The sequence below is a fragment of the Colletes gigas genome, unplaced genomic scaffold (genome assembly GCF_013123115.1).
Source record: "Colletes gigas isolate AHSC1104 unplaced genomic scaffold, ASM1312311v1 Colletes_gigas_Sc00015, whole genome shotgun sequence".
Lineage (NCBI taxonomy): Eukaryota > Metazoa > Arthropoda > Insecta > Hymenoptera > Colletidae > Colletes > Colletes gigas.
Genome location: NW_025106644.1, coordinates 3,728,886 through 3,753,964, shown reverse-complemented (window position 1 = coordinate 3,753,964; position 25,079 = coordinate 3,728,886). Strand labels below are relative to the sequence as shown.

Below are 25,079 nucleotides of genomic sequence, written 5' to 3'. Positions count from 1 at the left end.
CGATGCACCAGGCTCGATGGAAGCCGCGAGAATAATGCTCGCAGCGCGTAAGCCGAGCAAGCCGTTTAAAGCCGCGACTCGATTAACACGGAAGCCCGCGGATTCGTCAGTATTTTCTGGCATCCGAACGCTCGCCGCGAGCGTGATTCCACCGAGAACTAAATCGCGGATTACAACGAGCCTCGTTAAAGGGGGATGCGTACTTTGCTATTACACCGACGTTCGGTCCACCTGAATTTCTATATCGACCAACCGATTATTACTAATTCTATTCCGGGAAGTTTCTATTAATCGATATCTTTGAATTGTTCCTTAATCAAATCTGAGCGTTGTCAAGGAGAAATTGTATAATTTTATTCGACCTAGTTTCTACTATTGAGATTTAAATTATTTTTTAAACAAATTTGAGTATCTTTAAGGAAAAATTTTGGTGGATAATAATATCTAATTCTATTCGTAATAATAGATTCTATTATTACTCGTCAATATATTTAAATTGTTTCTAAAACAAATCTAAGCACCATTAAGAGAAAATTATGGTGGATAATAATATCTCAATAAATAAAAACTAAATAAATCTAATTTTACTCGACGAAATTTCTATTATTAATCATCTAATTCTATTAGAAAAATTGTGGTGGATAATATCTAATTCTATTCTTAATAATAGTTTCTATTATTATTCGTCAATATATTTAAATTGTTTCTAAATCAAATCTAAGCACCATCAAAGAAAAATTGTTGTAGATAATAATATCTAATCCTATTCGTAATAATAGATTCTACTATTACTCGTCAATATATTTAAATTGTTTCTAAAACAAATCTAAGCACCATTAAGAGAAAATTATGGTGGATAATAATATCTCAATAAATAAAAACTAAATAAATCTAATTTTATTCGACGAAATTTCTATTATTAATCGTCTAATTCTATTAGAAAAATTGTGGTGGATAATAATATCTAATTCTATTCGATGGAATTTCTATTATTAATCGTCTAATTCTATTAGAAAAATTGTGGTGGATAATAATATCTAATTCTATTCGACGAAGTTTCTATTATTAATCGTCTAATTTGATTAGAAAACTTGTGGTGGATAATATCTAATTCTATTCTTAATAATAGATTCTATTATTACTCGTCAATATATTTAAATTGTTTCTAAAACAAATCTAAGCACCATCAAAGAAAAATTGTTGTAGATAATAATATCTAATCCTATTCGTAATAATAGATTCTACTATTACTCGTCAATATATTTAAATTGTTTCTAAAACAAATCTAAGCACCATTAAGAGAAAATTATGGTGGATAATAATATCTCAATAAATAAAAACTAAATAAATCTAATTTTATTCGACGAAATTTCTATTATTAATCATCTAATTCTATTAGAAAAATTGTGGTGGATAATAATATCTAATTCTATTCGATGGAATTTCTATTATTAATCGTCTAATTCTATTAGAAAAATTGTGGTGGATAATAATATCTAATTCTATTCGACGAAGTTTCTATTATTAATCGTCTAATTTGATTAGAAAACTTGTGGTGGATAATATCTAATTCTATTCTTAATAATAGTTTCTATTATTATTCGTCAATATATTTAAATTGTTTCTAAATCAAATCTAAGCACCATCAAAGAAAAATTGTGGTAGATAATAATATCAAATTCTATTCGTAATAATAGATTCTATTATTACTCGTCAATATATTTAAATTGGTTCTAAAACAAATCTAAGCACCATTAAGAGAAAATTATGGTGGATAATAATATCTCAATAAATAAAAACTAAATAAATCTAATTTTACTCGACGAAATTTCTATTATTAATCGTCTAATTCTATTAGAAAAATTGTGGTGGATAATAATATCTAATTCTATTCGATGGAATTTCTATTATTAATCGTCTAATTCTATTAGAAAAATTGTGGTGGATAATAATATCTAATTCTATTCGACGAAGTTTCTATTATTAATCGTCTAATTTGATTAGAAAACTTGTGGTGGATAATATCTAATTCTATTCTTAATAATAGATTCTATTATTACTCGTCAATATATTTAAATTGTTTCTAAAACAAATCTAAGCACCATCAAAGAAAAATTGTTGTAGATAATAATATCTAATCCTATTCGTAATAATAGATTCTACTATTACTCGTCAATATATTTAAATTGTTTCTAAAACAAATCTAAGCACCATTAAGAGAAAATTATGGTGGATAATAATATCTCAATAAATAAAAACTAAATAAATCTAATTTTATTCGACGAAATTTCTATTATTAATCGTCTAATTCTATTAGAAAAATTGTGGTGGATAATAATAATATCTAATTCTATTAGAAAAATTGTGGCGGATAATAATATCTAATTCTATTCGATGGAATTTCTATTATTAATCGTCTAATTCTATTAGAAAAATTGTGGTCGATAATAATATCTAATTCCATTCGACAAATTCCAAAAATCACACCACGACGAGGTTTCAATATATTCAAATTATTCATAAAACAAATCTCTTCTTTCTTTCAAGCATCATAAACAAAAAATCAATGACTGTTGAATATTAAAAATATAAAAGGGTTTTTCCTGCTTTTCTTCCGTTCTCATTCCTCGATTTTACCTTCTCTCGTCCCCTTTGAGGCTCGATTTAAACACCGAAAGCTAACTAGAGACCAAATATTTACGCTGGCAAGCATTAGATAATTCATCAAGACCGTACTCGATGAACCAGCGATAGTTTCGAATAATTAACACGCGATTCTAGATTCGTTTACTAAATATTGACCAGGGGGACTCGCGTGCAAAAATCTATTTCAACTAAAATATCGATTATCCGTGGAAATTCGATTCCGGAGGAACTGGTCACAAATGATCGAATTAAAGATTCGCGGAGGTGCGTTTTCGAGAATTTCGCGTAATCGAATACGGGACTCCGACGTTCTAGAAACTTGAACGAGTCACGCCAGGCGAGAACAGCGAGCCAAGAGACGAACGTAGCAATTACTTAAAAGCTTCCAATTGTTTACGAGCAGAAAGGCTGGCCGGGAGTTTATGGGATTCGCGACCCAACAGGTGGCGGTGGAAAACACACGCCAGGCCGCGACCCCTTTCAGAAAAATCATTCTAGTTCGCATTAGACTTTCAAATAGCCGGACACGCCGGATAACGCCCGTACTCCCGTATAATTCACGCGTTACGAGCGTTCGAGGCCATGTAATTGTTTCGAGTGCTCTCTCTCTCTCTCTCTCTCTCTCTCTCTGGGTCGGTGAAATATTTCCATTCCTTCAACTGGGACTCGAGACAGTCGACTTTGACCTAAGAAACGCCTTTCTATTGCTCTTACTGGCAGTCTAAACTCGTAAAATAGATCAACTCCATTTTTATTAGAGTCCATAGTTTTGTTATATTATTAGCGTTTAGGTTTGTGGAGGTTGTCTGCTTTAAATTATTATATAATTTTATTTCGTTCCATTCTGTTATATTATATTCTAGTTCTAATTCAATTTAGAATATAATTTTAGATTTTACATGATTCTAAATAGTAATTATTATTATATTCTAAATTCTATTATATTATATTCTGTCTTTTCCTCTATTATATTTTGTTACATTATATTCTAACTCTGATTGAATTTAGAATATAAATAATTATATTTAGAACTATTTAGAATATAATTCTAAATGTTAAATAATTCTAAATAGCAATTATTATTATATTCTAAATTCTATTCTAATCTATTTCATTCTGTTATATTATATTCTAGTTCTAATTCAATTTAGAATATAAAGAATTATATTAAGAATATAATTTTAAATTTTACATGATTCTAAATACTAATTATTATTATATTCTGAATTCTATTATATTATATTCCACATTCTCATCTATTATATTTTGTTATATTATATTCTCGTTCTAATTCAATTTAGAATATAAAGAAATTTATTTAGAATTTAATTTAGAACTATTTAGAACATAATTTTAAATTTTAAATGATTCTAAATAGTAATTATTATTATATTCTAAATTCTATTATATTATATTCTGCCTTCTCTTCTATTATATTTTGTTATATTATATTCTAACTCTAATTGAATTTAGAATATAAATAATTATATTTAAATAATTCCAAATAATAATTAACATTATATTCTAAATTCTATTCTAGTCTATTTCATTCTATTATATTATATTCTCATTCTAATTGGATTTAAAATATAAATAATTATATTTAGAATATAATTCCAAATTGTAAATGATTCTAAATAATTATTATCATTATATTCAACATTTTATTCTGTTCTATTCCGTTCTACACCATTCAATTATATTATATTCTAGTTCTAATTGGATTTAGAACATCAATTTAGAATATGATTCTAAATTTTAAATGATTCTAATCAGTTATTATTATATTTTAAATTCTATTCTGTTCTATGCTAGTCTATTCCATTCTATTATATTATATTCTAGTTCTAATTGGATTTAAAATATAAATAATTACGTTTAGAATATAATTCCAAATTTTAAATGATTCTAAATAATAAGTATTATTATATTCTAAATTCTATTCTGTTCTATGCTAATCTGTTCCATTATATTATATTATATTCCAGTTCTAATTGGATTTAGAACATAAATAATTATATTTTGAATGTAATTCCAAATTTTAAATGATTCTAAGCTAACACTAATGTAATAATAAATAATAAAAACAGTGATCTTTGAAAACACAAATAACACCCTCGATGCACTAAATATTATTGAAAAAGACAATATTTAACTTGGATATTTCAAATTCACATTTTTAATACTTTTATAAATTTTTAAGGAATCCTAAACTAATACCTCGGTCCACTAATATAATAATAAATAATAAAAATAGTGATGTTTAAAAACACAAATTATTTCCAAAAATTCAAACTCGTGCCCCATATTATGAGTACTAAAAATCGAAGAAAAATTGTACCAAGTAAATGAAATAATAAATAATAAAAAAAAAATTAGTATTATTGTGTAAAGAGAGGAAATAAAGATTTAGAAGAATTGTTGATATATTAAATGCGACAGTTTTCGGTGCAGCGAACGTTATACAAATTTGATCGTATTCAAAGCTCGAGAAGTGGCATATTTTTCCGATTTTCACGACGGGTGATCCCCCGGAAAGCCTCCTTCTTAGTCTTTCCCAGGGTTATCGCGAAATCTCCGACGCGAAACGGTGAACGTCTGGAATACGGAGCGAACGCTGCCGGAGAAACGATTTCCCAGAGGTGAGAACGGGGCAGCGGCGTTTAGAGAGGGTTGAAACGCAGCGGCGAGAATGTCTCGGGAAAATCTAGAAAATTGGTTTCGCGGACCGTTGTCCGGGCGAGAAAAAAAAAAAAAAATTGAAACCAAGTCGACCGGGGAATTCTGGTGCAAACGCGATGCATTAACGAGCCACGTGCGCGTGGGAACGTTTAATCGGGATAATCGCTTTCCCGCGTGTTTCCCCCAGGGCCGTAACTAGGCTCACCAAACCCCCCCTCCCCAATTTTGACAAATTATTTAATTCGAAATTTTTCGCAAAATTTGGGACTTTTTGCATTCTTTTTTTGCTTTTCAATTTTATAATTTGATAAATAATGTGATAATAAAATAAGAAAAATTGGAGGATTTTTTTTGCATCCTATTTTGGTTTTCAATTTTATAATATTATAAATAATTGATAATAGGGGTATGAAATGGTGGAAGTTAGTTGATTAATTCTTAACTATTTGGTCAAATTATTTAAATAGGAACTCTTAGAAAAATAAGAAAAATTGAAGGATTTTTTGCATTCTTTTCTGTTTTTCAATTTTATAAATAATAATGTAATAATGGGGATATAATATGGTGGAAATTAGTTGCAAATTGATTAATTCTAGACTCTTTGGTCAAATTATTAAAATAGAAACTCTCAGAAAAATAACAAAAATATACATTTTAAATTCTTTGTTATTTTTGTGAGTTTCAATTTGATAATTCAGGAGGAAGGGATAAGGAGGATAAAATAAAACAAAAATTAGGTTGCAACTCGATGTGTCCTCTTCTCAAATTTTATTTTAAACTGCAAAACGACTATCTAGCACCTGAAACAAGGGAAAAAGTAAAACAAAGGTTAAAAAGTAATAATAATCACTGCTTGGATTCAAAGACACGAAGTTATATGGGGAGCTGGACTTGGGGCGGATTAAAGCTAGTTCAAAACCGAGCCTAACTCCGCTTTGCGGTCACTCCCTCCTGGTCCGTGCCGTTTCACCACTTTGTGGCTAACTTCTGACCCACATTTCGTCCTGCGAGAGTTAATGCTCGTTAATAGCAGGATTCGCGCACAAAGGTGACTTTGACTTTCCACGCACGCTCGGATGCTCCCGCCATTCCCGACCATCTGTCCCGCGGATTCTCACGGATTTACCCACCATTTCCACGGAACAACTCCCATTCGATAAACCTGGCCAGTGTCTTCCAAAAAATACAAACAAAAATTACAAAATTTTTATACAAAATTCGAAGAATCTCGATAACTTCAAATTTCAAAATTAAAATGATCGATAAAATTTTACGGGGTTTCCAAGTTCGTTCACGGGATCGTGGCAGGAAAAACGGGGCGAATCGTGTCGGGGGAATGGTATGTTTACAAAGTGCTCGAATTCGAGGGAACTCGCGTTCCAGAAACAGCTAGAACGACGAAAACAATTCCTAGTATTTGCTTCGTACCAATGTGCACGGCGAAAGAAGTATTTGCTCAATTTTCTTGCGATAACATTCCCCTTTTTTAACAAACCCATCAAGCTAAATTGTTTATCGAAAAAAACTATAATTTTTTTATCTTTTACCTATTTATATTGGATTTTATTAATCGTCGTTATCGAGTCTTGTATATCAAAATCAACACATTTTTATGTTCACCAAATATTCATTAAAAAAAATCTATTTTTTTCTTGGAAATTTCTTGGAGGATTAAATTTAATTAGAATTAAATGGCAGACGTTTGAAAAATTATTTGGAATTAAATTAAATTTTTCTAATAGAATTAGATGATTAACACTTTACCGACCGGTAACGGTTGATAAATCGGCTATCGGTCGATAAGCGTTGGCCAGTAAAACAGTTGAATGATAGGCTCTCAGCCGGTAAGCTTTGGTCGGCAAAACAGTCGATTAATAGGCTATCGGTCGGTAATGTGTTAATACACATTGTACATTCCACATTTTAATTTAAAAAAACAAATTTCAACAGAAATAAAATTATAAAAAAATCAAATTTCTCTAATAGAATTAGATGATTAGTATACATTGTATAATACATTCCACATTCTAATTTAAAAAATGTATTTTCAATGGAAATAAAACTATAAACAAATCAAATTTCTCTAATAGAATTAGATTCTTAATATACATTGTACATTCCAACATTTTAATTGAAAAAATGCATTTTCAACAAAAATAAAATTATAAAATTATAAACAATGCCCTGTAAATCTCAACCAAAGCTTCAGACTCGAAATTACCAATTACAAACTTCCAGAAACCTTCCACAAATTTGCTAAAATTTCACCATAGAAAGGTGATCGCAAGAAAATCGAGAAATATTCTTCGCCAAATTTCTCGAATCGTTAAAGATTCTTGGCCGAGTTATGAACCGTCCGTTAAGAGCGTGGCTCGTAAAAACAACTCCCGATCGAACCGTTCGTCACGTAGACACACACACACACACGCCTGGACGGATGTTTTCAGAGACCACATCGCGGAGTCACGGGAGTGCTCTTTTCGCGGTGGCGCGGTGAAAAAGAAACCCGGGGATTCCCCCGCCTCGCGAAAATACGAGGAGAGGTATCGGTGGAAGACCGCGAAGAAAATGTTTGCCGAGTCAACGGAACGTGTTTTCGCGGCGCGAGGCGGTTCCCAACCGTCGATGGAAGACATTAAAACTCCCCCGGGTGCTTCCCCCGGGTTAATGTTTAAACGGGCCACCAGAGGACTCGTCGTTGTTGCCTTTGAATCACGGACGTGCAATTTTTTCGTGAAAATCAACCGTAAAAAAAGAAACAAAATAACAAAACGAGAAACAGGAACTCTGTTGGCCATTTCCTGTCGATGGAGGGGGGGGAGTTTATCGGGCTGGAGACGAGATTTGCATCGCGAACGCGCTCTGATTAGAGCCAACTTTTCCTCCGGGGAGGTAAAAAAAAAAGGGAGAGATTCGCTTCTCGGTTAATTGCATAAGATATGCGATTGTTTCATGCATATTCAGATGGTCCTCGAGGTGGGAATGGCTGATCGCTGTTCCTTCGCGATTCCTACGTTCTTTGTCTCCCCGACGCCGCGAAAGATCTCGTAATACGAACGTAAGCTGGCGAGTACGTCCTCGATATTAATCGCAGCGTTTCGTGCACCTGCGACTCCGAAGGTACTCGACGTTTTGCTCGACGTATTTCGCGCTGGAGTGCAAATAACGTCGAAAGGTAAGCGTAAATATTATCTATGGATCGCGGGGGATCGATAACGAGACGTTTGCAACGTGATTCGGGGGGACGTTGAAACTGATTTATCGTTGACTGGGGATTTTTTTAAACGAGTGGATGACAGGAAAAAGCACTGTATGATAGAAATCGGAATTATTGTTTAACGAAAATTGTTATTTTGTGATTTATTGAATTGGGAATAATTAACAACATGGGGTGCGATTGTCAAAAGGAAATTTTTATATATGTTAGATATATATAGTTATACAGGGTGTTGGGAGATTCTAGAGGCCAAAATAAGACGAAAATCAAGAATACCAATTTGTTGATGGAGGCTTCGTTGAAAAGTTATTAACAATTAAATTCAAAAATTTCAAATCGTTCTGGAAAAATTATTTTTGGTTGGAAGGGTCAGTTACGATCATTTTTGGTGAATACACTTAACCCTGAAATCCTACCCATTTTAGAGAAAAAAATTCGGGTAGTTGAAATTTTTTGGTGAAAAAGAAATTTTTCAAATCGTTCTAAAAAAATTATTTTTAGCTAGGGGAGTCAATTACACTCATTTTTGGTCAACAGACATACCCCCAAAATCCTACCCACATTCGAGAAAAAAATTCAAGTAAGATGCAAACTTTTTGACAAAATTAGAAAATTTCAAATGATTATAAAAAAATTACTTTTGATTGCAGGGATGAATTACAATAATTTTTGGTGAATAGCCATATCCCCGAAATTCTACGTGCTTTTGAGAAAAAAATTCGAATAGGTCCTGAAATTATTGAGCGAATTTGAAAATCATGTGACTCTTTAAAACGTCATAACTTCTGAACGGATTGGAAGATTTTCAAGTTTAAAAATGCAAACAACGCGTATTTTGATGGAGAATATGTAGGAATTCCAAAAATTATCAAAAAGTTGATCCATGACATCGCAAAATGAGGGAGAGCCCATAAATCTGGTTCAATTTTCAAACTGCCATAACTCCTACAATAGTAAAGCTATCACATTGAAATGTTTTTCTAAAACAGAGCCCATGAGTACCTACAAAAAAGTATGAAACAACTTTTCTATAGGGTGCCAAACAAATTTACTAAAAATCAAAAACGAATATTTAAAAAAATCAACAGGGGGAAGTCACTAAATTTTTCGCCAAAAAAAAAAAAATTCCAAATCTTTCTAAAAAAATTATTTTTAGTTACAGGGGTCAAATACAATCATTTTTGGTCAACAGTCATACCCCCAAAATCCTACCCACTTTCGAGAAAAAAATTCGAGAAGATAGAAATTTTACGACGGAAAAAAAAAAATTTCAAATCGTTCTAAAAAAATTATTCTCGGTTACAGGGGTCAATTACAATCATTTTTGGTGAATAGACCTACCCCCGAAATCCTACCCACTTTCTCAAAAAAAATTCAGTATTGGCGAAACTTTAAACGTTAATAACTTTTCAACGAAGCCTCCATCAACAAATTGGTATCCTTGATTTTCGTCGTATTTTGGCCTCCAGAATCTCCCGTTAAAATTTTTCCCAGGCGTGGCGGAACACCCTGTATTTTCTTTTTTCCGAAAAAATATAGAAAATTCGCCGACACACTATTTCATATTTTCGTCCAGTTTCCACAGCAGATCAGCGCGGCGGGGACAAATTGCAAAGAACTCTGGATGGTGCGGTCCGACCATCCCCCGGAGCATCGAATCACCGGAAGAGCCGCGTCGCGGCAAAGAGGATCGAGCCCCCAGCATCGATTCGCGTGTTCAAAGAACTTTTCGCCGGTATGCAAACGCATATGCGCGGCCATCGCGGCTAATTGATAAACAGAGACCGGTGTTTCCGGTGGCCTGCGCCTACCATCCAGCCGCTTTGTCGAAAATCAACGGACACGACTAATTAAACACTGTTTCCGATCCGCGCGACGAAAAACCTCGGTCGATCTCGACCATCCAAAAGAAAAGAAACAATAAGCGAGTTTTCTATCGTCGAAACGCAATTCCGCGGGAGCTTCTGCGATTATCGGATTCCAGGATAACCGGTTCGTCCTGCGGATTTTCCTTCGAAATATCGGCAGGATGATTGATCACGAGAAAACTGGGTTGCCGGATTTATTTATCGTTTTTCCCCCCACCTTTGTCCGAGTTCGTCATACAATATCTAGATTCCGTGATTTTTCACCTTATTTCAATTTTCGAGGTTTGGTAGACCGCGTTAAAAAAAAAAAAATTCTGGGATTTTTGCAACTAATTCCGCTCAGCGTCCGACACGCACGGCTCCCACGGAATTCTATCAGCGACGGATGAATGGATCCCCTCGAAACACCCGATGATTGATCGAGGTTTTTTTCGTTCCTTCGATTTTTCAAAGGAGTACACAGAAACGCGTACATTTGCTCTGGACGAAACAAACTTTCGAACAAAAGAGAGGTTCGCGAGGGAAACATTTCGAGAACCCGTATATCCGGTTTCGACGAGAGTATCCTGTTTCTTAAAGAGCACGTGCAAGGTCCGCCACTCAGGCTGATCGAGAGGCCACGGGATTCAACAAGTCTCGACGCGAGAAAATCGTCGAAGAAACGAATAAATTTTTTTAAACAAATTTTTTTACACTCACCGCCCAGCAGGATGTACACGAGAAGCGGAAGGAATCGGTATCGGCGCGCTCTCGTCATGATTCCTGGGTTCTACATGAACTGTTGTTCCGTGAAAATGTCCTGGATCGCCAAGTCCTCTTCTCTTTTGGAGGTTCCTTCAAGTAAAAAAACACAAACCCACGTATAGCGAAAGAGTCTTTTGTTTCGAGGAAACAAAGTTACACGAGGAACGAACGCGATAGTAATAGATCGACGCGGATCAAACGCGTACGGCGGACAGAGAGGGAGCGGAGACGTTGCGCCGACAAAGTCTCGGCTACGACTGGCGCGCACGGCGTAGTCGCGTCTCTGTTAACCGTCCAGACCCCTCCGGCTCGACCATCCCCCCATCTCGCGGACACGCGTGCATATCGTCCGACGAGGGACCGCTGCAGCCACCCACGGCGATCCTTACGCGTGCTAATTTCCGATTTAGCGTGAATCGCGGCCACGCGCCGCCTCGACAAAAGGCCAATGAATTTATGGCGGCGAACGAACGACTGAACACGTGTGTCCTTTGCACCGAAAGTTGTTTACGAGTCGTCGGGATTCCGCGGGATCCCAATCGATTCGAAGGTCGACTTCGTGTTTGATTGGGGCACGTTCCTGATTCTCAAGCTGGCGAGAAGAGGATGGATATATGTAGAGGATGTTAATGGAAGATTCTAAAGACTAAAATAATAATAGACAGAGGCTACGTTAAAATGTTATTAACAATTAAATTCAAAAGTTTCAAATCGTTCTGGAAAAATTATTTTTAGTTGTGGGGGTCAATTACAATCATTTTTGGTCATTACACATATCCTCAAAATCCTACGCACTTTCGAGAAAAAAATTCCTTACCGAAAATCTAATCAGGTGCCTAAATTCGGCGAAAAAAAAATTTCAAATCGTTTTGAAAAAATTATCTTTAGTTGTGGGGGTCAATTACAATCATTTTTGGTCATTACAGATACCCCCAAAATCCTATCCACTTTCGAGAAAAAAATTCGAGAAGGGGTGAAATTTTTCGACAAAATTAAAAAACTTCAAATCATTCTGGAAAAATTATTTTTAGTTGTGGGGGCCATTTACAAGCATTTTTGGTGAATACACATACCCTCGAAATCCTACGCATTTTCGAGAAAAAAATTCCTAACTGAAAATCTAATAAATCATAAGAAATGGTTCCTCGAAATTTCATTCATATCTTTAAAATTTCATAACTCCTGAACGGATTGGGGGATTTTAATGTTTAAAAATGCAAACAACGCGTATTTTAGTGAAGAATGCGTAGAAATTCTGAGATTGTCCGGAAAATTGTTCCTGAACCCCTTAAAGTGAGAAAAACCCCATAAAACTAGATCAATTTTCGAACGACCATAACTCCCACAATAGTGAGTGTATTTCATTGAAATTTATTTGTGAACTGGAGCTCATAGACACTTACAAAAAAGTACTAAACAAAATTTCTGTATGACGTCAAATAAATTTATTAAAAATGAAAATCTAATTTTTAAGAAAAATCGACAAGTGTTAGTTTTCGGCGAAAAAAAAAATTTCAAATCATTCTGAAAAAATTATTTTCGTTTGCAGTGATCAATTACAATCATTTTTTGTCAAAACATATACCCTCGAATTTCTACTCATTTTCGAGAAAAAAATTCGAATAGATGGACAGATTTTTGGAAGAAATTAAAAAATTTCGAATCGTTCTAAAAAAATTATTTTCGGTTGCAGAGTTCAACTACAACTATTTTTGGTCAATACACATACCCTCGAAATCCTACTCATTTTCGAGAAAAAAATTCTTTACCGAAAATATACTGGGTGGTCGGAAATGTTTCTATAACTTTTTAACAAAGCCCCAATTAACAAATTAGTATCCTTCATTTTCGTCTTATTTTGGCCTCTATAATCCTATATAAGATTCAAAATCAATTCCTCAATAATAAACTATTAATTTACGAAATATTTATTGTTCTAAAATTCTTAAAATGGATTCTTAGCATCATCTAAATATTCTAAGAATATCTAAAAATTGTGCCCTATCTATAAAATCAAACATCTATTAATTCACATCCTAATGAAAAACAATAACAATAGCAGTGATTAGGCTATCCAGGGCACTGAACACAATTTTCCCCGATTCGAAAAATCTGAATTACTATCCCCCGATAGCGGATCTCGCCCAACAAATGATTTACTCGTCGAAACGCGCGGATATTAAACCGCAACGTCTGAAGTTTCCCAGCAACATCCCATCGTTCCCTGGTTCCCCTCTTATTCACGTATTATACGGAACAAAGTATACCGCGCGTTATTAAAATTTATCAAACTAATCGCAAACTACGATTCGATGCAACTCAAAAAAAAAAAAGTTTCTTATAAACCAACTTGGTTATGTTCGATGGTCAAAAATGTATTATTAGTCTTATTTTAACCTCCCTTGCACAATTAAAAAAAATCATACCTGAAGTATGCTAATTAGAGACACTAATCGCGTGTGTGTAACTCTAAGTTACATTCAGAGTCGTTAAAAGTAAATAATTACAAAATTATTTATCTTCCAAGGTCGTAGGATCAGGTAAATTAAATTGCATATACAGGGTGGGGGATTCTCCAGGCCAAAATAAGACGAAAATCAAGAATTCGAATTTACTAAAACTTCTACTCTTTATCAAAACTAAAAGGAAATTGTGAGCCTCCATAAAACTCTCTGAGGTATTCAAACGATGAAAAAAAGATTATTACAGATAACCTAAGGCCTAACCCAAACCACCTGTAGCACAGCTTTCGTCCAACGCAGCTATCTATACTTTGCCTACTTCTCGGAACGCTTTTTTTTCTTTATCGTCGATTCAAGGTCAGTGCATAATAACAGGTACAATATTCTTCGAACTAGATCGATGCAAGAATATTTTAAACGCTTCGACCTATGTACACATTATTCGTTGTACCTTGTCGTTTAATTGCATTTGGGAACACTCGTGTTGCCAGGGGACGAGGAGTAAGGGTACAGAATTTCCGGTTACAAGGATCCGTACTTCGTACGTCGAAAACGCGGGTCTATAATAATTGAGAACAAGCCAAAGATATCAACGTGACGATCCCCCGTGTAAACCGGACGTTAGCGCCTCTGGCGAGTTGCGCAACAGTCGCTTAGGGCTTTAGCAGCGTTGCAACTTTTTGGCGCCAACTGGCATTCCGTGTACAAGACGTTTTCTAATCCGGTTCTGTGACAATTACGTTGAGAAATCAGTACGTAGACGAGCGACGATATTAAAAACGATCGTTCGTTCGCACGTTACAGTCATAAAAACGGTTTAACACGGGCATTTTTAAACATAACCTCGGTATGGTTTCAGTGCCGCCAAGGAAAGCAACAAAACGGTCTGCTGAAAGTTCTACGAAAGGCCCAAAGGAGCCGAAGCTGATTAAGAGAAAACAAAGTGAGTAATTATATTTCGTACGTTAAGTCCTACGTTTCTCCAACATTTTAATACATTTTCGCGCCTAAACGTTGCCGAAACTCGCTATTGCAGGTAAGTTTTTATCGAAAGCGCAACACACCACGATGCCCTGGGATGCATCCATATGCCTTACGGGGCTCCACGATCGATACGATTATAGTTTCCCTTTGACTGATAACTGAAACCGTGTCGTTCGTAGATTTTTCTGTAATTTTAAGCAACCGACGCGACGAATTTTCGAAATATAACGCGTGCCACGATCATTTCACCGTGAAACCAACAACGGATGGTAGCTAGACGTTTTCATGCAATTTTTCGTTTCACCTTTAGTTATAAAACCGAGTTTACGTCAGTCCTCGACGGGTGGAGTGTTATTGGTGTTTGGACAAGGCGATGTGGGACAGCTTGGTTTAGGAGACGAGGTGGTGGAGAAAATACGACCGGCAGCTGTTCCTGGATACCAGGATATCGTGGCCATAGCAGCCGGTGGCATGCATAACGTGTGCCTGAGGGAAACAGGAGAGATATTAACGTTTGGCTGCAACGACGAAGGGGCGTTAGGACGTGATACTTCAGTAGATGGTTCGGAAACCAAACCGGCTACCGTCAGTCTGCCTGGCAAGGTCGTTCAGGTGACGGCTGGAGACTCCCATAGCGCCGCTCTCTTGGAGGACGGAAGAGTCTTTGCATGGGGCTCCTTCAGGGTATCGCATTTACTAACATTTCGTCGATTATACAGTTTCATCTAGAAAAGAAAATTTATGTAAAATTCAAACGTGTTTTTAAGGATTCACACGGTACTATGGGTTTGACGTTGAAAGGGAACGAACGGTTCCCGATAGAGATACTGCCTAATGTAAAGATAATCAAAATAGCGTCCGGTGCAGATCACTTAGTGTTACTTAACGAGAATGGGCACGTTTACACGTGTGGATGCGGAGAACAAGGTCAGTTAGGACGAGTGGCAGCTAGGGCTGCTAATAGAAATACCCGTCATGGTATGGGTCCATTGTTATCCCCGGGTCTAGTCGAATTCAAAATTACAAAGAAGTTAGAATTTGGTGATATCTGGGCTGGAACTTATTGTACATTTGCTAAGGAATATCACACAGGAGATATATACGTGTTTGGTTTAAATAATTATTATCAAATTGGTTAGTACATGGTATAGTCGCTATATTAAGAGAATACTAAAATTAGTGAAGTATTCTGTACGAGATAATTTTTAGGTTTAAAGGACCCCGTGACTCAGTTTCATCCTCGAATATCAAAAACGTTTAGTGGAAAAATTTGGAGACACATCAGTAGCGGACAGCATCATACTATCGCCTTAGATGATTCTGGCAAAGTGTTCGTTTTGGGTCGTAAAGAATACGGCCGTCTCGGGCTTGGATCTAATTGCTTAGATGCGAAAGAATTGACAGCAGTTCCGGTCTTGAGTTCGTTCAAATGCGTCGACGTCGCGGCCGGAAGTGCTCAATCTTTCGCTGTTACCGAATCTGGTTTGTTTTTTACACTGTTAAGAGATTACCGTGCTTTGTTTCGTGGAAGATATAAGTTATTTTCTATTGCACAGGAAGTCTATATTCGTGGGGCATGGGATCAAGTGGACAACTGGGTACGGGAGAGGAAGAAGATGTCGAAGAGCCTGTGTTAGTAAAAGGTAAACAACTGGAAGGAAAGACAATAATACGGGTGGCGGGCGGAGGACAACATACGTTAGCATTAGCGACAACCCATCCGGTAAAAGAAGAAACTGCTGGTTAATGAAACGATTCATTAAAATTAAAGTGTCTCTATGTGATAGAAATTTGGACAACGAAAGAAATCAATTCGACCTTAAATTCTCCTTGCACAAAAACTTCCATCGAAAGGAGAAAGTGTAATTAAAGATATTTTTCATGATGTACTGTAATTTTGAGATTCATACAAGATAATTAAATCTGTACATAATTTGTTGTGCAACCAAAAATGACACCATTGTGCTTGTAATGATTAATATATTAATAAACATTTTTCTACATGTGAATTATATATTTTCTACAAAAATCATTTCGTTGCTTCATTCGTATCGATCAGCATATTTTTGATTAAATTTTAAACACCAACGAAAAACTTTCGAATATCACTTTTGAATAAATTATTAATAATACTTAATAACGTTTTATTCGCAGCTTTATAGCTAAATACAGAACAATTTTTATTATAGTTTGGTCTACTCGGTACAAACTACAGAAATAATTTATTGAAAATATGACATTACCGTTGAATCGTCGATATTTTCAACCATAATCACCTAAAGAAACAGAAACTATTAAATGCACAGAAATAAAATTTATACTAACTTCCTTTAAGAAAACGATACTTTATTTTATTTTTGTTCCGCATCTTTATCTTTCATAAAGTTATCTGCCTGCATAGAGATCTGAGTGAACTTCATCCCGATACGTTCGTGAACATCCAGATACTTGGAGACACAACGATCGAGACATATCGATTCCCCTTTGGTTAATTCAGATTCCAGATACTTTGGCGGTATACATTTTCTATGACACGCTGATGTCATACGAGTATACATATCGGACATCATCTCCATTTCTAATTCTTGTACCATTTTTAATTGATTTTCGTTGAGTTGAATAAACGCAGCCATTTTTAGTCAAATTCCTTAATATTTTACAATATTTAAATCCTTAAAGAAATCCTTTAATCCACAATATTTGCATTACGAATATGCTCTCTTGCTTTCATATTGTCATATCTTTTCGCAATTACGTTTTGTTTGGAAAGTATAAAACAATATATGCCTATTGCAGCGGTTACAGTCCTGCGAAAAGAATTGTTATTCATGAGTAAGAACTAATATTATGAATAACAAACACAAATGTTAAATTCACTCGTTGATCTTGTCTGAATATCGATGGAAAAATTTAAAAAATGTGAATTTAATAATTGTATTCGTTAATCACGAACAGAGTTTGCCAAAAACCGATGATAAATAAAGAAACTTAAATATTGTTTACTATTATGCAAAAGTTACTTGGTCAAATATCGCTATACGAAAAGCTAACCTTAAAGAAAAACGTAATGTGAAACATTGTAACCATAAATGGTTTATTACTACATACCTACCATCCAATTCCTATCTTTGTCACAGTTTGCATACTTATTCTTTTCTTAACTTTAATTGAAAGCTATTTTGTACGATACGCCGTAATATTTCTATATTATAAACTAAAAAATTTCGTGTATCGGGCAAACTATGCGACCGTACGACCATGTGATCTCAAGAGCTCGTAACATAACCTACAATCGAGTCACCATGGCGATGAAAAGGAACGAACATTGGAGAAGCGATGTAAAATTTAAAGTAGTACCAACTTGATCAAAATTAAAACTAGATCAAAACAATCTTTTTTTATCAAAAATAACAATATTAACAGAACTGTGGAATTCTAAAACGATGCACTACAATCATATAATATATACAACACACATTTGAATCACACTTGTACATGCATTGCGTATTCGTTTCATTTAGAAAAATCTAGTGAGTTTTATGTTTCATACGTTTACGATAAGCGTATAGGGATGCGTAGGGATAACGGGAATATCAGTACGACACGTGTTCCTTGTCTCAGAGCTTTATTCCGACTGTCGTAGCGTGGCGCTCTACACGGCTGCCACGCCAACTCCATCTAGGGACTTTCCCTGGGAGCTAGGGAAATGTCTCTAGTGTCCCCTACAAGCGCATTCAACGTGATTACGTGACGCGAATAAGACTGGTACGATAAAACGGCAATTGTCGCAAAGGTAATTGTTGTATTGCGTTAAAAGACAGTAATAATTTGTTCAATAACATATTAATGTAATATTTAAAAAGATGAAAAGGGGAGAGACCATTAAAATCTTAAAACAAATGATCCTTCTAGTTAGTTGACGGCCCGTAAATGTGTATACACCACCATAAAATCTAATTTCATATAAATAAAAATTTTTACGTAAAATAGAGAACATGTTAAAACAAAGCAATTTTTTCGCGCGTAATATCGATATGACATGGAAAACGTTCGTTCGAGAGTCTTGCGACGTTCCAGACATATCAACGGAAACGAAAGAATATCGATTAGGATTTCGAGAAAACGAGGCGAAAGAGGCTTACGAGGAAATTATAAACGAAGAAAGCAACGGGAATTTGCAATTGGAAAGACGGAGGCGTTGTAGAACTGAAAATAATATAACACAGAAACCAGTTGGAAAAATTGAAGAAAAAGTCACAGTAAATTCCATACTGAAAGCGGTGGAGCAAAAGGATTTGAAATATTTATTGAAACACGTAACGCAGGAAAATGTTAATGTAACGGATGATTTCGGTTGGACACCGCTGATGTCAGCTGCGTACTGCGGCCATTTAGATATTATAAAATTTTTATTGAGCCTCGGAGCTAACAAGAGAGCTAGAGAAAAATCTGGGCTCACAGCTGCGCAACTAGCTTTAAAGAAAAATTATTTAAACATAGTTGCTTTGCTTAAAAGGAAAACTGAATCTAAAGCTAGTAAAATTTCATCGGAAATGAGTATAGATAAGTCGAGAATAAATAACGATACTGTACTGCATACGAGATCGGAGTTGATAGAACCTTTGAAAAATTACAGCGGAACGATGTATAAAAATAGCAATAATATGGAACAGCTGATGGAAGTTACAGGGTTTTACTGTAAAATTTGCAAAGTTAACTTTTATCAAACGTCTTGGAAGAAGCACGAAACATCCACGCTTCATATTTTTAATACAAAGCCAAAGCTATCGAACGCTATGTACGGAATAACGAAACAGAATAAAGGTTATCAAATGCTTTTGAGCACCGGATGGGACGAGCAGGGTGGTCTGGGCCCCTCGGGGAAAGGAATAAAATATCCTATAAAAACGTGCTTAAAAATTGATAGAAAGGGAATAGGCCAGCCGAGTGAAAACGAATATAGAGTGACTCACTTTAGACCCGGAGATATCGCGGCAGTTAACGATATGAAAATACCTAAACAGAAATGCCTTAAAAAGAAAGACAGGGAAAAATTATTAAATAGAGAACATAGGAAAGAAAGAACATTACGCGTTGCTTTGTCTTAAAATGGTGTTCGACATTTTTATAAATAATATCAGAGTTTCCTGTAGAGATTTAATGCAATGTAATTTTACATTCGTTATCTATCTTAAGTGTGTAAGTTATCTATATTTATGTAAAAAAACAAACATTTTACTGCTAAAGCAGTTTTTGAACTATTGATTGTAGTTATTGTTGCAGATGAAGTTTGATCAGCAGATGGCATTAAAACATATACAACAGGTAGAAGAGAAGGCAGGGGAGATTCTCATGAGCCGTCAAGAAGTAGTTGCTTTGGACAAAAGAAGAAACAACGACAGAGTCGGAATGAGAGCGCTGCAGAAAGAAACATGCAAGAATGCTTGGATAAGTGTTGGACCACTTTTGCTTAAGATGCCGTCCAAAACAGCGGAAGAATTACTTGCGAAAGGTTGTATGCGAATGTTTTATTTGTACAGAGGGTGTTCGGCCATCTGATGCCATGGATACTAAATTTTTCATTATATTGCAGATCAAAGAGAATGTGACATTGAGATCAACAAGTTGAGAAGCGATTTAAAAGTCAAAGTGAATGAATTACGAGACTTGGAACTAAATCCACATGTTCCGGGTTTGATGTTGCAACCTATGTCTCATAAAGAAATGTCTGCGATAAACCATGCATTGGGTAAAAGTTCTTAAATGTACATAAACGCTATAAATTTATTTTCAAGTAAATGTCTGTCAAGATTATAAAATTTACACTCTGCCTACAAGCAATAAGTAAATTATTATTGTACCGATCACTCGATTTGAAACTTGTGTAAATACATGTGTATATAAATTAAAATTGCTGATACCTCGATTGTTTTTCCTTATTTAATTGTAACATTGCCAAGAAAGTATTTCAAAACACTTCGAAATATTGTTTTGTTTTGTTAGTGTACGATGAATTTAAAAATGTGTGTAGAAATGAACGAGAAACACACAAATATAAAATTATATTATATAATATTAACTGAATACATTTAAAACAAATTAATTTCATATGTTTTAATCGACTTAAAACGAAAAATGTTGGAATTCCCAAACCCCTTACATGCGCCTCCTCTCGCGCTCAAGATACGACTGTGGTAGCGGACGACGTGTAGCTGTGACGTCGCTTGCGCATGCGCAGAAAGGAATCCCGCGAGGGAGAGTCCATCACTGCTAGGGAGAGTCCATCACTGCTAGGGAGATCCTAGTAGCGATGCAACAGGAATACTGGATGCAAACAAGCGACTTTTCCCGTTACAGGGTCACGAACACGCAGAGAATCCGTGTCTTTTCTTGTTTTACGATTAAAACAACGAAGACTATCGAAAACAGACAATGAAAACTGTTTTCCACAATGGAAAAAGTCGCTCGTCTGAATCCAGCCGTAACGATGAAAAGAAGGCGATCGTGATTCGTGAGCCTTTCCAAATAAATAAGATGCATGTAAAGAACTCGTAAATACAAACATTAGTTAGGTTACTCTTCCTCATTACTAATCCAGTATCAATCCTCTAATACAAAAAAATAGTGACTTAAATGCTTAACGTCACTTATTGTAACGTTTTAAAAATCATTGATAAAACGAATGAATTTGTGCAAAACAGTTTGTAATTTAACTTGAAACTAAGAACTGTTTATGTCGGTTTATACTTAATCAGTAAAACAGGATGACGTCACGAGAAATATTAACTATACAGTTTGGTCATTATTCCAATTACATCGGAACTCATTGGTGGAACTTACAGGTATTTAATAATAAATGTACGTGTGAAAGATTATGGAAATACATTACGTTAATTTGTACGTTTCTCATGTTTTCAGGAATCTAATTTCTCTTACGACCCCCATAGTCCATCCGAGATAAATCACAATGTTTTTTACAGAGAAGGAGAAAACTATAAGGTATAATTATAACGTAACATTTACGATTTGTTAAGACATACATCTGAATTATGCTTTTCTAGAAACAAATCACTTATACTCCCAGACTTCTACTCGTCGATTTAAAAGGAGCGACTGGATATTTGAAAGAGGAAGGTACTTTGTACGATATTTCGCAACACGTAAAAACAGAGCCCCTGTGGGACGACAAAAAAGTGGAAGTTACGGAGGAAGAAACAGCTGCTGCAACTCCGTTTATTAAAAGTTTAGACGAGCCCAATGAAACTTCCGAATCGACGTCTTTTAATTTAGAAGATGATGTTAATTCGTGGGTGGATTACCTTGTGCCCAGATTTCATCCCAGGACACTGAACATAATTAAACAGTATAAACACGATTGTGCAACGAATGCATTTGATACTTTTACATATGGACAGAGCCTATGGAATACTAAACAATTTTCCGAGGATTTTTCTGAAAGAATAAGAAGCTACGTCGAAGAGTGTGATTCTATGCAAGGTTTTCAGGTACGTGTTCTATTGCATAGTATTGTTTTCTAATAATGATAGTATTTAAAAATGTTAGGTACTTCTAGACTCTGTGGATGGTTTTGCTGGGCTCGGTGCATCCTGTATACAATATTTACAAGACGAATATAAGAAAAGCATACTATCGTTCCCATGTATGGACAGTAAGAAGACCGAACCCTCTAAATCCGATTTGACTAAAGCTCTAAACATGGCTCTGTGTTGGCAACACATAGGAGAATACTCTTCGTTGTACAGTCCACTTTCTTGTAGCCAAACAGTCTCATCTACAGTCGGGGATTCACGAGTATTCGGTCATTTGACATACAATTCTGACTTAAAGTATCACAGCAGCGCGCTTCTAGCAACTGCTCTGGACACGTTAACCATAAGGTATAGACGCAAAGAGTATCCAAACGTCGTTCTATCCGACTTGTGCGCGGATCTAAATAAACTAGGCAGAAAAGCAGCGGCGACGAGTCTATCCTTGCCCTTCCCAATGATTGAAAAAATGGATTTGATCGACGTGCTGGACGACTTCACAGGAACATTGTGGACAAGTTTGACACCAAGTTGTGATATACCAATGGACAAAAATATGCAAAGTGTAGCGTTACGGGGCGTTCCTGAAGAGAGATTGAAACGACCCTCTTCCCACGCAATGAAGCAAATGGCAAAGCCTGCATACAGATGCTCCAGCGTACACGAAATGATGATGCTTTATTTGGCTTGTACCTGCCATGCATCAGCGACCTACTTGTCAACCACTTCGTCACCACTGAAGATAAAGGATCCGTACCCAAAAATCTTCAACAACGACGTTACTGAAACTGGAGACATCATTGGATGGCCTGCAGGATCAGGTGCGTTAATAATAATTTTGATACTCTGTTAAATTCCCTTCCAAGTCTCATTCTATCAATATCTATTCACAGGTGTCAAGTCTGTTCCTGTAATGGCTGGTGTGCACACCGGAAGTAGCCTCTCGACAATGTACGAATCCTTGCACGACCAAGTGGCCAGAATAAGGACCATAAAAAAATTCCACGCGTTCACAGAGTCTGGCTTCGAGGAGGACGAGTTCAAGGAATGCCTGAACCATCTGCTAGACTGCAAAGAAAATTACGAAGATCGTTTCTACGTCTGAACGATGTCGATTGATTCAAATACTCGAGTTTAACCGCGTATTCTTGTACAATACATTCTGTTTTATTGAAGAGACGTGTTGTTTTGATTCCCTGTTCCTATTTTGAACGGATCAGTTTTATCGTGAATTCCCGACCCTGGGGCGTTCCTAAAACTGGGAGCGGTCGGACACACCCTGGTTATTAGATCTCGTATCGAGCATCGGGGGTGCGAAAGCTCAGTTGCTAGGCTCGAGTGGTGAACGAAACATCGAAATGGGGAATAAGATAGCCACGTTCACCGAGGAACAACTGGAGGACTATCAGGATTGTACCTTTTTCACGCGTAAAGAAATCTTGAGGTATTTACGCGGATTCTTTGACAATTTCGCGTGGTATACAGGGTGTTCGTCCCCTGGTGGGGATTCTAGAGGGCAAATAGAGGCCATGTTGAAGGAATTTTATTATATCAAAGTGTAGAAAAGTTTTACTATTTATGAAGCCTAAAAATTTCAGTAAGATGTATTAATTGGGAAAATATTTATCACATTTTTAGTATATACACGTTGAAAAATTTTAATGGGAGATTCTCCAGGTCAAAATAAGGCTAAAAGAAAGAATAGTAATTTGTCGATTGAGGCTTCGTTGAAGAGTTATTCACAGTTGCGCCTGTAGATAGGCAACTTGCGCAGTTAGGCATCTTGCGTAGAGGTGCAACTGTTAATAACTCTTTAACGAAGCCTCAATCGAGAAATTACTATTCTTGATTTTCGACGTATTTTGACCTGGAGAACCCCCCATTAAAATTTTTCCCACGGTTGGTGGAACACTCTGCATATTTACAGAATATTTAAACGTTTCCGTGAAATGGGAGATCCAGGGGTGGTTCCCCGGTCCATGACGTCCCAGCAAGCGTCGACTCTCCGTCTGCCATTGTCGTGTCTGACCCGTATACCGGAACTGAAGGTTCGCCAGTCGATCCCCGACGCGTTTCTCGACATTGTAAGCGCGTGTTTTCAGGAGAATCCGTTCAGGCAACGGATGTCGGAGGTGTTCGCGAGGCGCGCGAATTCGGGACAGTCGATGGCTGAGAACGAGGGGATCTGCTTCGAGGAGTTCCTCGAGATGATGTCGGTTTTTTCGGAACAGGCGCCGCGGGACTTGAAGGTCTTTTACGCCTTCAAGATTTACGGTACGGACCACCACGTGAACCAGACGGGCGGATCGTGGGAGAGCTTCGTGGTCTAGACACGTTGCTCGAGAAAACATTTCTACCATCGATTTTATATTAATTGAGATCGCATTTCCGCTTCTTTCTGTGGCTAGACTTCGACGAGGATGGGGTGTTGGGGCTGAGCGACTTGGAACACACCTGTCGACAGCTAGTTCAAGGCGGCCTGAACGCCGACGAGGTGACCACCGTCTGCCAGAAGGTCTTGGACGAGAACGACATCGACGGTGACGGTGTGCTGTCCTATCTGGAGTTCGAGCACGTCATCACCAGGGCCTCCGATTTCCTGGCCACTTTTCACATAAGAATTTAATGCCCACCGAACATCGAGTAAATAAACTGCCAGCAAAGTATGTAGTTGGTTGCTTGGACGATCGCGAGGAACGCTTACGAAAACCGAAAGTCAACGTCGAACACCCGTTTCCGGCTTCGCGTGAAAGGTAACAAGAGTCGTCCAACCTTACGACAGGCTTCTTGACCTACGAATTCGAAAGCGTTCGTTCGTAAAGAATGGCTCTGTGCATCGCGCGATGGGGCTCACGGTACGAGCGAACGAGACGTTTCGCAAACTCACGATGGATAATTATTAGCTCCGCGGATCTGTACGCGCTTAGTG

The 25,079-nt window shown here is 36.3% G+C and overlaps 5 protein-coding genes across 13 annotated transcripts; 4 read left to right on the top strand and 1 right to left on the bottom strand.

Moving 5' to 3' along the window:
- The first annotated feature begins 14,262 nt into the window (after positions 1-14,262).
- LOC122399750 (regulator of chromosome condensation) lies at positions 14,263-16,660 on the top strand. The gene is made up of 6 exons (XM_043400672.1): positions 14,263-14,371; positions 14,479-14,562; positions 14,914-15,287; positions 15,371-15,737; positions 15,813-16,085; positions 16,160-16,660. Coding segments are annotated over exons 1-6 (1,290 nt in total). The 5' UTR covers positions 14,263-14,370; the 3' UTR covers positions 16,351-16,660.
- A 184-nt stretch (positions 16,661-16,844) lies between these two features.
- On the bottom strand, positions 16,845-17,885 carry LOC122399751 (mitochondrial import inner membrane translocase subunit Tim10). Of its 2 annotated transcripts, none has more exons than XM_043400674.1 (2): positions 17,712-17,885; positions 16,845-17,410 (listed from the first exon to the last, which is right to left on the bottom strand). In XM_043400674.1, exon 2 carries the CDS (start codon positions 17,234-17,236, stop codon positions 16,955-16,957), a length of 282 nt encoding a protein of 93 aa, XP_043256609.1. In that variant the 5' UTR covers positions 17,237-17,410; positions 17,712-17,885; the 3' UTR covers positions 16,845-16,954. The 2 variants fall into 2 exon arrangements, with proteins under 2 accessions (XP_043256609.1, XP_043256610.1); XM_043400675.1 differs by having other exon boundaries at positions 17,716-17,885.
- Positions 17,886-18,324: 439 nt separating this feature from the next.
- Positions 18,325-20,460, top strand: LOC122400056 (p53 and DNA damage-regulated protein 1). 7 transcript variants are annotated; one of them, XM_043401262.1, is made up of 4 exons: positions 18,352-18,396; positions 19,800-19,802; positions 19,875-20,115; positions 20,197-20,460. In XM_043401262.1, the coding sequence occupies exons 3-4, from the start codon at positions 19,887-19,889 to the stop codon at positions 20,364-20,366; spliced, it is 399 nt and encodes a 132-aa protein (XP_043257197.1). In that variant the 5' UTR covers positions 18,352-18,396; positions 19,800-19,802; positions 19,875-19,886; the 3' UTR covers positions 20,367-20,460. The 7 variants fall into 7 exon arrangements, 5 of the variants coding, with proteins under 5 accessions (XP_043257195.1, XP_043257196.1, XP_043257197.1 ...); XM_043401260.1 differs by lacking the exon at positions 19,800-19,802 and having other exon boundaries at positions 18,325-18,396; positions 19,887-20,115; XM_043401261.1 differs by lacking the exon at positions 19,800-19,802 and having other exon boundaries at positions 18,350-18,396.
- Positions 20,461-20,925: 465 nt separating this feature from the next.
- On the top strand, positions 20,926-23,282 carry LOC122400055 (protein misato). 2 transcript variants are annotated; one of them, XM_043401257.1, is made up of 6 exons: positions 20,926-21,143; positions 21,359-21,445; positions 21,522-21,602; positions 21,665-22,108; positions 22,167-22,971; positions 23,044-23,282. In XM_043401257.1, exons 2-6 carry the CDS (start codon positions 21,368-21,370, stop codon positions 23,253-23,255), a joined length of 1,620 nt encoding a protein of 539 aa, XP_043257192.1. In that variant the 5' UTR covers positions 20,926-21,143; positions 21,359-21,367; the 3' UTR covers positions 23,256-23,282. The 2 variants fall into 2 exon arrangements, with proteins under 2 accessions (XP_043257192.1, XP_043257191.1); XM_043401256.1 differs by having other exon boundaries at positions 20,926-21,445.
- Positions 23,283-23,508: 226 nt separating this feature from the next.
- LOC122400058 (calcium and integrin-binding family member 3) lies at positions 23,509-24,776 on the top strand. Its single transcript, XM_043401263.1, has 4 exons — positions 23,509-23,594; positions 24,078-24,198; positions 24,253-24,424; positions 24,559-24,776. The coding sequence occupies exons 1-4, from the start codon at positions 23,509-23,511 to the stop codon at positions 24,774-24,776; spliced, it is 597 nt and encodes a 198-aa protein (XP_043257198.1).
- The last annotated feature ends 303 nt before the right edge of the window (positions 24,777-25,079 follow it).

Coding starts and splice junctions, on each gene's coding strand:
- LOC122399750 (XM_043400672.1), top strand. Junction 14,563..14,913: donor GCTGATTAAGAGAAAACAAA/GTGAGTAATTAT, acceptor TTTCACCTTTAG/TTATAAAACCGAGTTTACGT. Junction 16,086..16,159: donor TTTCGCTGTTACCGAATCTG/GTTTGTTTTTTA, acceptor TCTATTGCACAG/GAAGTCTATATTCGTGGGGC.
- LOC122399751 (XM_043400674.1), bottom strand. CDS start 17,236: ATGGCTGCGTTTATTCAACTCAACGAAAATCAATTAAAAATGGTACAA.
- LOC122400056 (XM_043401258.1), top strand. CDS start 19,713: ATGGTGTTCGACATTTTTATAAATAATATCAGAGTTTCCTGTAGAGAT. Junction 19,803..19,874: donor TCGTTATCTATCTTAAGTGT/GTAAGTTATCTA, acceptor TATTGATTGTAG/TTATTGTTGCAGATGAAGTT. Junction 20,116..20,196: donor GGAAGAATTACTTGCGAAAG/GTTGTATGCGAA, acceptor ATTATATTGCAG/ATCAAAGAGAATGTGACATT.
- LOC122400055 (XM_043401257.1), top strand. CDS start 21,368: ATGACGTCACGAGAAATATTAACTATACAGTTTGGTCATTATTCCAAT. Junction 22,109..22,166: donor ATTCTATGCAAGGTTTTCAG/GTACGTGTTCTA, acceptor TAAAAATGTTAG/GTACTTCTAGACTCTGTGGA. Junction 22,972..23,043: donor TGGATGGCCTGCAGGATCAG/GTGCGTTAATAA, acceptor ATCTATTCACAG/GTGTCAAGTCTGTTCCTGTA.
- LOC122400058 (XM_043401263.1), top strand. CDS start 23,509: ATGGGGAATAAGATAGCCACGTTCACCGAGGAACAACTGGAGGACTAT. Junction 24,199..24,252: donor CCCGTATACCGGAACTGAAG/GTTCGCCAGTCG, acceptor GCGTGTTTTCAG/GAGAATCCGTTCAGGCAACG. Junction 24,425..24,558: donor TTACGCCTTCAAGATTTACG/GTACGGACCACC, acceptor TTCTGTGGCTAG/ACTTCGACGAGGATGGGGTG.